The sequence below is a fragment of the Oreochromis aureus genome, linkage group 18 (assembly GCF_013358895.1).
Source record: "Oreochromis aureus strain Israel breed Guangdong linkage group 18, ZZ_aureus, whole genome shotgun sequence".
Taxonomy (NCBI): Eukaryota; Metazoa; Chordata; class Actinopteri; order Cichliformes; family Cichlidae; genus Oreochromis; species Oreochromis aureus.
The window spans coordinates 36,674,113-36,688,288 of NC_052959.1; the positions used below are offsets into that span (position 1 = coordinate 36,674,113).

At 42.7% G+C, this 14,176-nt stretch overlaps 1 protein-coding gene across 3 annotated transcripts; it reads left to right on the forward strand.

The window, feature by feature from the left end:
- The first annotated feature begins 4,045 nt into the window (after positions 1-4,045).
- On the forward strand, positions 4,046-12,461 carry LOC116319365 (zinc finger protein 436-like). Of its 3 annotated transcripts, none has more exons than XM_039602448.1 (4): positions 4,046-4,267; positions 5,049-5,330; positions 8,473-9,045; positions 12,080-12,461. In XM_039602448.1, the coding sequence occupies exons 1-4, from the start codon at positions 4,096-4,098 to the stop codon at positions 12,382-12,384; spliced, it is 1,332 nt and encodes a 443-aa protein (XP_039458382.1). In that variant the 5' UTR covers positions 4,046-4,095; the 3' UTR covers positions 12,385-12,461. The 3 variants fall into 3 exon arrangements, with proteins under 3 accessions (XP_039458382.1, XP_039458383.1, XP_039458381.1); XM_039602449.1 differs by having other exon boundaries at positions 10,201-12,221; XM_039602447.1 differs by having other exon boundaries at positions 8,473-12,221.
- Positions 12,462-14,176: the final 1,715 nt, after the last annotated feature.

Here is a 14,176-nt window from a genome sequence, read left to right on the forward strand (position 1 = left end):
AGCATGTAGAACAGGTGTCTGCTCAGCACAGGTGAGAGCAGATGAAAGGTCTCCTTTGTACCCACGTGTGATGCCAGGCTCAACGTCCAGCCCTCGGTGTCAGAATATTTCCTTTGATATAATCACCACGCAGCTCACAGCTGCTGTTTGTGATAGTTTGTCTGAAAAAATCAAAAGCCTTCAGTCCTGAAAAGGTTTGTGTGGATGCTGAAGAGCCTGGATCACAGAGGGTCTCGGGATCAAAGATGGATCATTAGATTCAGTTATGATGAAGATGATGTTTCCTGGATGTTTTTCAGCTTCTGCCTTCAGGATGACAGCGCCCCGGCTTGACCCACGCACCTGAAGTTCAAGCGTTACATGTTTTACAGTGTTGCTTTGCAACACGGATGCTTGTTTTACTCAGCGGACTGGAGATCTGCTCATAGATGGCTGCCTCGTCTCACCTTTCCCTGAAGTTCCCAGCCTGGGTGTCCACATTTGCATTCTGTGCTCACGTCAAGCGGTTTTCACCTAATGAACATGTTCAGCCATCACTCGCTGACTCTGTAGCAGACACCCCTCAGCAGCTCTCAGACCTCCTGCACTCGCTGTGGTCCTCAGGCATCTGGACATAATGGAGAGACTCTATGTGTTAACTGGCTTGGGAACAGCTCAGTGTCTGCCTTCTCTAAGAGTGCGATTACCACAGTACAACTACAGCCTCTCACCTGTGAGAGTTCTCATGTGGGCCATCAAATTCCTTCTTGTGCTGAAACCTTTCATGTTCAACAAACCTCTGGTTACAGACTTTTCTGTGGTATACCAAAACACTTTTCGACTGAAACTTTTCCCATGTGTTTCACAAGGATATGGCGTCTCACAGGTGAGAGTTCTCAAGTGGTGTTTTTTTCAACCTGAAGCTTTTCCCACATGTTTTGCAGGATTGAAACAAGTTTCTTTCTTTGGGCCTGATTCTTGACAGATTTTTGGCAAACATCAGACTCTCTACCTGTGGCAGCATTGCAGGGACTCTATGACACAGTCCAGCTCTCCACATCATCGTGACTTCTGTCTCTCTTCTGTCTCTTCTTTGGCACCGAGGTCACAGTTTCACTTGACCCTGACTCTTCACACTTGCTGGATTCTTCATCTGTGATTTCACTTTGAGGAGAGTCATCAGAGAGGAGCTGCTGCCCGTCTCCTCCTGGTTCACTGTGCTCTCCTTCCTCAGCAGTAGTCACCATAAAGGTATCAGTCTCCTCCTTCAGTCCCAGCTGCTCTCCCTCCTGACTGCTGCACAGTTCCTCCTGTTCCTCTTTAATCTGTGGAGGTTCTGGTTCCTCCTGGTCCACACTGGAGCTCCTCTCCTGGTTCCAGAGCTGCTGCTCAGGGAGAACCTCCTCCTCCTCACAGATATCCTGCTGTGGAACATCTGGAGAGACAAATCAGATACATGAAAATGGTAAATATATTCATCATGCCATCCATTTTCATAAACACTTCTCTATCACCCAGACAGCATCTCAGCTCCAGGCCCACTGAGTTCACAATAACCTCTACAAAGCATTTGATTGTGTTTTCACCCAGTCCAACGGTTAAAAATCTTATCTGCAAACATCCAAGCAGGAAGTCAAAGTATTTTATAAAAGGAGTCAGGAGGCGAGTGGTTTTTTTATTAAGTGGTGCTGTACTGGTGCTGTTATACCTGTAAACAATGGAAATGTGTTGATGTGCATCTTATGCTGTTGTTGCTTTTCAAGTTTATGAGAGCGAAACAAATAAAAACCACATCAGTGTTCCATAAGTTCTAGTCAAAATGTTGTAGTTAGACACAAAGGCTTCAACTTCTCTGGAGGCTTTTGGCTCTAAGTAAACATCTTCTATGAAGTCAGACACAAGTTAGAATGACTTTACCTGCTGCTTTATACAAGACCCATCCACCAGTTAGGGCCTTCATTTTAGGATGCTCCTCATGCAGAGCTACAGTAATCTGGGTTAGGATTAAAAGAAATCAAAAATGTCCTCACGATTAATTTGCCGTATCAAATTGTAACATTTTGAAGTTAAGAATGAGTTTTTCTTAACGAGGTAAAGGCATCTAAAAGTGAGAAAGTACCTCTTCGTGATCAGCGCTTTCAGCTATGCTGAGTATTCGCCCTCTAAGAAGCCGTATTTCAGTCTTTGCGGTTTTTGTCGTGGAATCAGGCAGAAGACAAAAATGTAACTCAAGGTTGCTAACTGCATGTATGACAGTACCAGGAGCTGGGAAACGCCTCTTTCCTTTAGATTGCCTTCTTTGAAACATTGCTGGAAATGAACTGGAAATAAGATTGTATGTTTGAGGCACTAAATACTTGGCCACCTTCTCCACAATTAAAGCAAAACTACTTGTCTGATTGCAAGTTACTTTCAGTGTTGGGAAGGTTACTTTGAAAATGTATTCCACTACAGATTACATGCCCCAAATGTAGTTTGTAACATATTATTAAGTTTCTCAATGAGAGTAACGTATTCTGAATACTTTGAATTACTTAATATGTTATCAACCTTTTTACAACTACATGAATGTACTATTGCTGTGTGATTTATTACTGTTACTGAAGGTTACTCGCCATACCAATACCAACTAGATGTTTAAACCTTAATATAAATGAGTAACAGTAGGGTGGACATTAGGTAAGGCTGTGCTTTTGCAGCGATCTCGTATAGAAAACTGTTTCTGTATCAGCAATATGTTTTCTTCTTATCTGTTAATAATCATGTGGAGCTGATTATTGATGATTATTATAGATAGATGATACATTTGCAGCTAGCATGTTGTTAATGCTATCCATCAAGTCTAAAAACAGCATGGCAATACGTGGAGATCCTGAAGGCTCCAAAAAGGATCAGATTATATTTTAAATATTTGTTCAATTCTCCTCCAAACCCCAGCAGCTGTCTATTGTAAGTTTTGAGTGTTTACTAAAATAAAAATAAAAGTGTTCTAACATCTCACTTGTTTTTATTCAGGCATACATGTTTGCTATGTTTATTAAGAGAGATGAAGCTTGTGTTTCTGTCATGTAGTGATTGTGCTTACCTGTATGAAGCTTATAGACAAACAGAAACAGATGATATGTAAAAGTGAATTTTACAAAGTGCTTCAGATACTTTTTGATCTTTTTTCTTAAAGAAATCTACGACATCATGGTATTTTTTATGTCATGTGTCATTTCCATTGCAAATATTAATCACAGTTAAATTAAGAGGGGAGCTGTGATGTCATCAAGTACACTGCCGTGGAACGATCGCGCTGCGTTCTCGGGACGTCCGGACTCCCGTGTGAACTTATGAAGTCCGGACTAGTGAGAACGCGAGTACTGAGAAATAGTCTAACAGTCTGTAGTCTGTAAACTAACGTCAGCTAACGCCAGCTAACAATGTTAGCTCGGTGGCGAGTAGCCTTCATTAATAGTAATAAAAATCACACAGCAATAATACGTCAAAGATACTGAAGTTTGATTTGATTTGCACCAATGAAACACAGTTAATGAACAGTATGTGTAATTCCTCATTTATTTTAGACCTACATCAAACAATAAAATATTATAAAGCCGTGCGTTATTATTCTATATTGTTATTATTCTTCCTATTATTCTATATTCTTTCCATTTTCTCTCCTTTATTATTTATAACACACTGTTTATGTATTTATGGCTCTGTTTTGTACATTTAAATAGGTTTTAGAAAGAAAGAAGGACGTTTATTCCAAGCGGAACAAAGAATTTAACATCCTCCTCCTGCCGGAACTTCAGAGCGGGACATCCGGCGGAAGTAAAGATTTTTAAAAGGCGGCAGTTTGGTTGTTCCAGCGTTGACTTTTGGAGGCTCGCTTTGTGCTGTGTGTGAGCCGAGTGTGTGAGAGCCGAGTGTGTGTGAGCCGAGTGTGTGAGAGCCGAGTGTGTGAGAGCCGAGTGTGTGAGAGCCGTGTGTGTGTGCCGAGTGTGTGAGAGCCGTGTGTGTGAGCCGAGTGTGTGTGAGCCGTGTGTGTGTGAGCCGTGTGTGTGAGCCGAGCCGTGTGTGTGAGAGCCGAGTGTGTGTGAGCCGAGTGTGTGAGCTGTGGCAGTAACAATGCCTTCAGTTCAGTATCTGAGAGAGTTTATCAACGAGCGACTAACTGCTGCTGCTGAACAAATATTCTTGGAGTTTGAAAAAACGATCGTCCAGTACGAGGAAGAGATCGACCGTCAGCGCAGACTGCTGGATATCACCTGGAAACCCCAAATCAAGCTGCACAGGACAGGTGAGTGTCCCTCTGAGGGAGGATCCTAATCACAGCTCTGCGGGACATTTCTGATTGTGAGGACTTTTTGGAGATGTGAGCTAACAAAGAGCAAACAGAGGACAGGACTGCACTGTGCTCCATTCAAACAGCAGGCGCTGAAATCAGCCTGGATTTGAGCCTTTTCTCTGACCTGGATCCATCACTCAATCCTGTGAATCGTTTGAAAAACTTTTTGTTTGGCGGTGAAACGTGTGTGTTTGATGGTGCGTTCAGGTGCACCTCCTAAACTCAGTAATCTAGCCTGAAAAGGTTTTTCCTTGATTTCCTTCTTCTTCTTCTTCTGCAGAGCTGTAAAGAGTTCAGTGTTAATGTCATAACAATAAGTCTTTTTATTTCTCCATCAGTGATGTCAGAGTGGGCGCCCGGGCCTTTGTGATGATTGTCATAAAGCTAAAGTCGCACATGTGCACGGTTCCTGTGGTCACGTTTACACTCGTGTGAGAAAAACAAAGTCCAGCATGTTGTTGTTCAGAGTCATGGACGTGACTGAAAGAAGTGACACAGAGTTTAATGTGCAGCCTCGGCACAATCAAACCTAATATTGAAATTATGAACTGCTGCTGTGCTGAGGTGGCTTTACCTTCCAGATGTTTGTCTTTATCTGAATAAATGCAGATCTGACATCAGTGACTTACAGCTGATTGGATGGCTGAACTCTCACATACATGAGCGGCGCAGTCATGCTGTAAAGTCCTGTTAATGTTTCTGTGGTTGTGACTTCTTTCTTCTGTCCCTCCAGACGTCCCACAGCAGCAGGTCTGTGAGGAGGAGGAGGAGGTTCTCCCTGAGCAGCAGCTCTGGAACCAGGAGAGGAGCTCCAGTGTGGACCAGGAGGAACCAGAACCTCCACAGATTAAAGAGGAACAGGAGGAACTGTGCAGCAGTCAGGAGGGAGAGCAGCTGGGACTGAAGGAGGAGACTGAAGTTCATAATGATCCTGTGCAGTACGAGGAAGAGATGGAGCGTCAGCGCAGACTGCTGGATATCACCTGGAAACCCCAAATAAAGCTGCACAGGACAGGTGAGTGTCACTCTGAGGGATGAATGAACTCACACATGACTGGGACTCATGGAGGCTCCTGATCACAGCTCTGTGGTACGTTTACTTTGAGGCTGCAGGGATGTTTCTGGAGGACAGAAGGTTAATGTGTCTCTGTTTAAACAAACATTCAGCTTTAAACTCACCCGAGGACGCTGCTACGAGGCAGGATTGGGGTTTTCCTCTCACACTTCTTACTGGGTACATCACCATGGTAACTGATGGCTTATTGCAGCATAACTTTATCACAGTAGATGTCTTTCTGAAAGTGCTGTAACTAAGTTTAAGAATATAATCCACCCACTGTTATCATCTTCAATGCCCTGTACCAACATAGAGCAGAGCAGCTATCTGAACGCTACTCCAACAGAGGTCGATTATCTTATTAATAATTTTACCTCCTCACTACGCATGCGACTCTGGATACTGTAGCTGCTGTGAAAACTAAGGCCTCAAATCAAAGTACCTGACTCCGTGGTATAATTCTCAAACACGTAGCCTAAAGCAGATAACTCGTAAGCTGGAGAGGAAATGGCGTGTCACAAATTTAGAGGATCATCATTTAGCCTGGAGAAATAGTTTGCTGCTTTATAAGAAAGCCCTCCATAAAAGCCAGAACATCTTACTATTCGTCACTGATTGAAGAAAATAAGAACAACCCCAGGTTTCTCTTCAGCACTGTAGCCAGGCTGACAAACAGTCAGAGCTCTACTGAGCCAACAATCCCTTTAACATTAACTAGTAATGACTTCATGAACTTCTTCACAAATAAAATTCTTATCATTAGAGAAAAAATTACCAATAATCATCCCACAGATGTAATATTATCTACAGCTACTTTTAGTACCATTGATGTTAAGTTAGACTCTTTTCTCCAATTGATCTTTCTGAGTTAACTTCAATAATTAATTCCTCCAAACCATCAACGTGTCTTTTAGACCCCATTCCTACAAAACTGCTCAAAGAAGTCCTGCCATTAATTAATGCTTCAATCTTAAATATGATCAACCTATCTCTAATAATCGGCTATGTACCACAGGCCTTCAAGCTGGCTGTAGTTAAACCTTTACTTAAAAAGCATCTCTAGACCCAGCTGTCTTAGCTAATTATAGGCCAATCTCCAACCTTCCTTTCATATCAAACATCCTTGAAAGAGTAGTTGTCAAATATCTGGACTCTCATTGACAACGCTACGTCCAGATGAACAGAATCAGTTTTTTGGGATTTGCTTACCTGGATGATTGAACATGCATCAAGATATTTTAACATTGGTAAGCACTGCTTAAAGCTACTGTGCAAGTATGAGCGAACAACACATAGACTCCAATTTGTTCATGTAAATGGAGAGTCCTCTTCGCACACTGAGGTTAATTATGGAGTTCCACCATGATGCACTGAGTGTTTCTTCTTCTGTCACCTTTTTCACTCAGTGTTTATACACATCTTAGCATTTAATTATTAGTTGTTATTAATCTCTGTCTCTCTTCCACAGCATGTCTTTATCCTGTCTTCCTTCTCTCACCCCAACCGGTCGCAGCAGATGGCCCCGCCCCTCCCTGAGCCTGGTTCTGCCGGAGGTTTCTTCCTGTTAAAAGGGAGTTTTTCCTTCCCACTGTCGCCAAAGTGCTTGCTCATAGGGGGTCATATGATTGTTGTTTTTTTTGGGGGGGGTGGTTTTTGTTTTTTTGTTTTTTTTTCTTTTTAAAAATTATTATCTTCACCCTACAGTCTGAAGCGCCTTGAGACAACTGTTGTGATTTGATGCTATATAAATAAAACCGAATGGAATTGTTGATCTGGGCAGTCAAGGAGGGAATATTGTCCAAAATGATACCAAAATCTTTGGGAGGTGTGGACAAGACAGCCATCTATCCAGTCTACACATAGAAAACAGCAAAGTGTGTATTTTGGACAGAGTGTTCTTTGAACCAGTAAGCATCACTTAACTTTTAGTGCTGTTTATTTTGAGCTCATTATTTGTAATCGAGGTGGTGATGACTCAGGCAAAGAGAGGTGATGTAAAGTGTTTGTCTGTCTTCTTTCACTCCTCTTTCAAACCATCTGTCTTCTCTGTCCAAAATGTGAACATTGGCATCCTCAAAGAGTGACCTTTGACCTTTAGATGCAGATGGACTGCTGAGTCTTGTCCTGTGGAGGTGGCTCTATGTTGTGCCATGCGCTTGTGAAGTGGCTGTTTGGTCTCTCCAATGTAGAGGTCTGGGCATTCCTCGCTGCACTGTACAGCATACACCACGTTGTTAAGTCTGTGTTTTGGAGTTTCGTCTTTGGGATGAACCAGTTTGTGTCTGAGTGTGTTGCTGGGTCTGAAGTACACTGGGATGTTGTGCTTGGAGAAAACTGGTTCAGAGGTGAAATGTCTTCAAGCAACTTGGAGAAATCCAGACGCTTTTATCTCCAAGCTACTTAGATGATGTAAAGTGTTGTCTCATCAGCATAAAAATGAAGCTGTATTCCAAAATGGTGGGGAATATTTGTGAGAGTAAAGGGAGAGATTGTAAATAAGAGGAGTCCCAACACTGACAGTTCTGCTGTGAACGAGCTGTTTTGTGTCAGATAGGAAGGATGTAAAATATTGTAGAGCTGTGTCCATGATTCCAATACTGGCCAGTCACTCTAACACAGTGGTTCTTAACCTTGTTGGAGGTACCGAACCCCACCAGTTTCATATGCGCTTTCACTGAACGCCTCTTTAGTGAAAAATAAAATATGATTTTTTTTCAAATTCAAGACATAGATTTTTTTTTTTTTTTTTTACTGGTGCACAAAATGAGCCGTGCATGTCACGGCGGAGGCTCTGCCGAACCCCTAGGGTTCGATCGAACCCAGGTTAAGAACCTCTGCTCTAACAGGAGAGGATGGGAGATGAGGTTAGGAGCATCACTGCTGATAAGAATAGTGATAAGGTTGGCCCCAGCTCACTGGTGATTTCAGCAGTAGCTGTTTCAGTACTGTTCCTAGAATGAGAAGTGGATCAAATGCTTTGTAGAGGTTATTGTGAACTCAGTGGGCCTGGAGCTGAGATGCTGTCTGGGTGATAGAGAAGTGTTTATGAAAATGGATAGCATGATGAATATATTTACAATTTTACAATTTTTCTCTCCAGACATCCCACAGCAGGATATCTGTGAGGAGGAGGAGGTTCTCCCTGAGCAGCAGCTCTGGAACCAGGAGAGGAGCTCCAGTGTGGACCAGGAGGAACCAGAACCTCCACAGATTAAAGAGGAACAGGAGGAACTGTGCAGCAGTCAGGAGGGAGAGCAGCTGGGACTGAAGGAGGAGACGGATACCTTTATGGTGACTGCTGCTGAGGAAGGAGAGCACAGTGAACCAGGAGGAGACGGGGAGCAGCTCCTCTCTGATGACTCTCCTCAAAGTGAAATCACAGATGAAGAATCCAGCAAGTGTGAAGAGTCAGGGTCAAGTGAAACTGTGACCTCGGTGCCAAAGAAGAGACAGAAGAGAGACAGAAGTCACGATGATGTGGAGAGCTGGACTGTGTCAGAGAGTCCCTGCAATGCTGCCACAGGTAGAGAGTCTGATGTTTGCCAAAAATCTGTCAAGAATCAGGCCCAAAGAAAGAAACCCCACACTGATGTGAAACCGTATCGTTGTGATACATGTGGGAAAAGCTTCAGTGATAGAAGTACGTGGAAACGCCACCTTAGAACCCACACAGGTGAGAAGCCATATCCCTGTAATACATGTGGGAAAAGTTTCAGTCGAAGCAGTACTTTGCGTACTCACATGAGAACCCACACAGGTGAGAGGCCCTATTCTTGTGAAACTTGTGGGAAAAGTTTCCATAAGAAAATGAATTTATCTATCCACATGAGAACCCACACAGGTGAGAGGCCATATCCATGTGAAACTTGTGGGAAAAGCTTTAGTCACAGCAGTTATTTGTATAATCACAGGAGAACTCACACAGGTGAAAAGCTGTTTGCTTGTAATACATGTGGGAAAAGCTTCAGTGATAGAAGTACCTGGAAACGTCACCTTAGAACCCACACAGGTGAGAGGCCATATCCCTGTGATACATGTGGGAAAAGTTTCAGTCGAAGCAGTACTTTGTATATTCACCAGAAAACTCACACAGGTGAGAGACCATATACCTGTGATACATGTGGGAAAAGTTTCAGTCGAAGCAGTACTTTGTATATTCACCAGAAAACTCACACAGGTGAGAGACCATATCCCTGTGATACATGTGGGAAAGGTTTCAGTCGAAGCAGTACTTTGTATATTCACCAGAAAACGCACACCGGTGAGAGACCATATACCTGTGATACATGTGGGAAAAGTTTCAGTCAAGAAAGTATTTTGATGTATCACAAGAAAACTCACACCGGTGAGAAGCCGGAAGCTCGTGAAACGTTTCAGTATGAGTAGGAATTTGATAGACTGCATGAGAACTCTCGGGGTTGTTGTTTTCCAGAAATATCTGTCTTTTATGCTGTATTCCTGTTTGTGGTCAGTGTTTTATGTGAGACTTTGTGCAGTTTCAGTTTCAACTTCAATCTGATTTACAGGTACAAAATAAAAGTTCAATATTTTGAACTTTTCTCACCCAGCTTTATTTGCAGAAACCCCGTGCTGCATGTAGCTCCAAGAAGTATTTGGCTCTGGCCATTTCACTTTTAATCTCGTCATGCGTTGGTATCTGGCAGTGCTCTTGTTTATGCTTAGGTTAAATCTCAAGGGTCCATGTATACACTGTTCTTTGTTTTTGTTCCTTTTATCCATGCACACCATTGAGTGTGGTTCTTCCACTTTTGTGATGACCTGCAACTGTGACATCCTGTCCAGCTCTTTTTTTTTTTTTTTTTTTAAGATGATCCTTAAGTGGAGCTGGGACTCTCCGTGGTGCATGGATTAGCGGCTGTGCATCATCTTTCAGCTGGACACTGTATGTGTATGGTAGGCATCCCAATCCTCTGAGAACTGTCCCTGCGTGTGCACTTGCTGCTTCTGCACAGTTGATGTGGTATACTCTTTCTACCAGGTTTAATCTGTTGGATGTCACCCCACCTAGCAGTGACTCCAGGCCCTCTGGTACAACCGTAAACAGTACATCATAATCTTTGGATTTTACTGTGACTTTCAGTCTGCATTGACCACTGATTTCAATGTTCTTCCCATTGTAGTCTTTTAAAGGTACTCTTCTTACTTGTTTTGGGCTTTTGTTTCATAGCATTGATCTCTGTCATGCTGATTAGGTTTGCTTGTGCACCCGTATCAATCCTTAGTGTCACTAAAGTTTCATGTATTGGGAGTATATGCTTCATAATCTGAGCGCCTCTCACTTTCTTCTGCTTTATTGTGCTCAGTTTTTACATCTCCAGGAGACACTGTGCCCACAAAGAAAGTCTCACATTCTTTCCATTACATTTTAAGCATCTTTTGCCATAAGCAGGACACTGTCAGGGTTCATGTCTGCCACCACATGGCTTACAGGAGTACATTGGATCATCTTTGCTGGCCTCTATTCTATTCTATTATTTCTGTCACCAACTTCCTTGAACTCGAACGTGTTGAAGACTTCAGTGGCGTGAGGACCAGCCACTGTGAGCAGCAACACAATTTTCCTGGTGTCGGGTTTGGAGTCTAGTCCCATGGCAGCCATATACAGCTTAGACTGATGAGCTGAGACTGGTGTCCACATCCCCACCAGTTTCAGCCCTTCCAGTGGATTCAAACTTTCCATCTCGAGCAGAACTTTGGACGGCTATCGCTTTTACCTTTTACTCCTGACACTTGATCTGATGTGCTCTCCTCCTCTACTGGATCTCCCCAGGGTTGCTGTCTTTCACCCCTTCTGTTCATTCTGTAAACAAATGAGCGTCGCAGTAATTTCACTAACAGACACATCCTGAAGTTTGCTGATGACACAGTGATCGTTAGTCTTCTTGTGGGGACGAGTCAGGCCATGGGCAGGTTGTAGAAGATTTTGTGGCTTGGTGTGATGAGTCCTTCCTTTTCATTGAATGTGTCAAAAACAAAAGACACCAAATCAATTCAAAATATATTTCTATAGCACATTTTAAAAGACCGGAGTACATCAAAGTGCTTCACAGTAGTACTGCTATGTGAGTAAAATTCAGGGCAGAGCATGACAAGTAAAACAAGGTACAAACAGTGCATTTACATAGTGCAATGCACCAGATGAAAGCCAAACTAAATCGCTTCAAAGACCCAATTAAACAAGTGGGTTTTTAGGCGCGATTTAAACAATTGAATGGACTCAGACGTGCGGACATCACCTGGGAGATTGTTCCAGAGTCTAGGTGCGGCAATAGCAAAGGCACGGTCACCTCTGGTCTTTAATCGAGACCTTGGTTGCATTAAAAGCAGTTGGCTAGACGATCTTAGTGGTCTCTTGGGGTTCTACAAGTTGAGGAGATCGGTTAGGTAGCTAGGCGCCAGGTTATTTAGAATTTTAAAAGTAAACAAAAGGATTTTAAAGTCAATACGACATTTAACGTGATAATTGATTTTAGGAAGTCTTTTTATAGGTCATCACCTGCTATGATTAAAGCTGCTGATATTGAGATTGTGAAGAGTTACAAGTATTTAGGGGTTGTTCTTGCCCACAAACTGTGTTTTGAGCCTCATGCTGAGGCCACTACCAAACACGTTCAGCAAAGACTGTTCTCTTTAAGGGAAATGAGATCTTTTAATGTCTCATCTGAAATGTTCTCCTTGTTTTACAGAAGTTTTATTGAATCATTTATCTACTTGGTTTGGTAACATGACTCTGAAGAACAAGAATCGGTTGGGACTTTTGGTAAAACCTTGCAGCAAACTCTCAGGGCGTTGGCAAGATGGACTTTTGACCATTTATAACAAGCATGTGCTGAGGAAGCCTCATTCTATTGTTAACTGTTTGAACCATCCACTTCACAGTGAGTTTGACTTGTTGCCCTCTGGCCGTCGTTTTAGAGTTCCTGTGAGGAAGACTAAAAGACTCCAGGTTTCTTTTATCCCGACTGCAACCCGTCTCCTTAATGGCAAATAACTGTCTTGTGGCTTTTTATCATTGTTTTGTTTATTCTCATTGTTGCTGCTACACTAATTTCCCCTTGTGGGACAATAAAGTATTGAATTGAATTGACACCATGAGTTGTTCTTGTAGTGCTTGTTAAAAATGACACAGCATCCACATCTGACATGTGAACGACCTATCCAAGCTTTATTGTTCAACACCACAGACCAGTCTTATTTATGTGCTACCCTGCTGCCACCCATGAGATTCTCCAAAATGTACTGCTCCCTGCTGGTCACCCTTGTCATTGGGGTGGCTGTAAGTCAGATGGTAGAGCAGGTCACCTACTAACTGGGAGGTTGGTGGTGTTAAGGTTCAAAAATATAGGGAAGGACACACAGGAGGAATGCAAGTAACCACACTGGTCCAAAGGGTAAAGACGATGATTTTAATGAAATGACACGCGTGGGAGAATGAGCGGACTCCGTAAGCAGACAGCCCCACAATCTCATCCTCCTAACATCAAAATACAGTTTTATATGCATCAGAGTATATTTAGTGACGCCCCCTCATTGCGTCATCACATACATCAGCTTCAAAACCACAAATGTTCCATGACCTTAACATCGCTCTAAAAACATTGTCTTGGTCGGTGCTTCCCTCTTCGCTGTCGCCGCGTCTGGTGCGCTTCCTCTAAAATACGCCGGCACACTTCTGCATTTCTGCCCTACCAAAATAGATCTACCATTGTGTATGTGTCCGCCGTGTATGCTAAGTACGTGTCATGACCTGTCTGCACCCCAGCTAACCTCACACCTCTCATCTTAGCCAGACATAAGGCCTGTGCTCATACACAGCTGAACTCTGTGTAATTTCTAGGCTAAATGTCACACTCGAATGATGATCTTAGATCTGCCAATATGTTTGCTCCTCCTAATATAGTCTAAAAGCCACCCTAAGCAAAACAATTTTGAACTTTCCCTATCAGTGATCCCTCTAAGCGTGTGTGTTACATGCATAATAACACCCTGCTCTTTGGCTTGCACTCACTCTGCTTTCGGTTTCACTTCTGCAAAACATGCTCTGCAGACGCATTTCCTGTCAGCCTGCAGTCAGCTTCTCCCCCACTGAAGACTATGTGTAAGAATATAAAAACATTCAAAAACCTTTAAATTATAGATTCAACTGATTATAACTGAACCTGTAATAAAGACTAATATAATACCCATATATTGGAACATCTGAATGCATCTGAATGTAACATCACATGAAATGGTAATGATGATTATAAAATAGCAGCAAATAATAGCAGTAAAATATTTCTCCCCTTCACACTCCCACTCTCGACCTCTGGCACACCAGAGGTCGCCATACATTATGTTGGGTCACTCCTTGGCCCATTCAACTGCTTCCCTGTCCACCCCTGACGTCATGGACATTAGGATCACTGTTCTTAGCTCTGACCCTTTCTTGGCATCCTGTGACTTAACAAATCAGACAACCTCATGTCATCTAGGTGGTCTTAATAATAAAATGCCCACTCCCACTTGAGAACACTTCATGCTTAAGTGGTCTCTGCTCCTCTTCTGGGTCCCACTCTAGTGGAAATCTGGCCACCTGCAAAGGAAACAAAACACTTTCTCCCTAGTACGGCTTCCCTGCCTTATGTCCCTCAGTTGTCTTCTTTATTCAAACCTAATGTTACTCAACCTAATGTTACTCAAAACATGAACCTAATTACGTATTTGGTTTTTCGACATTTATTTTCATATCTCATTCAACCGTACTCAGCATTTGTAAAACTCCTAAAAGCACTGCCTTTAAG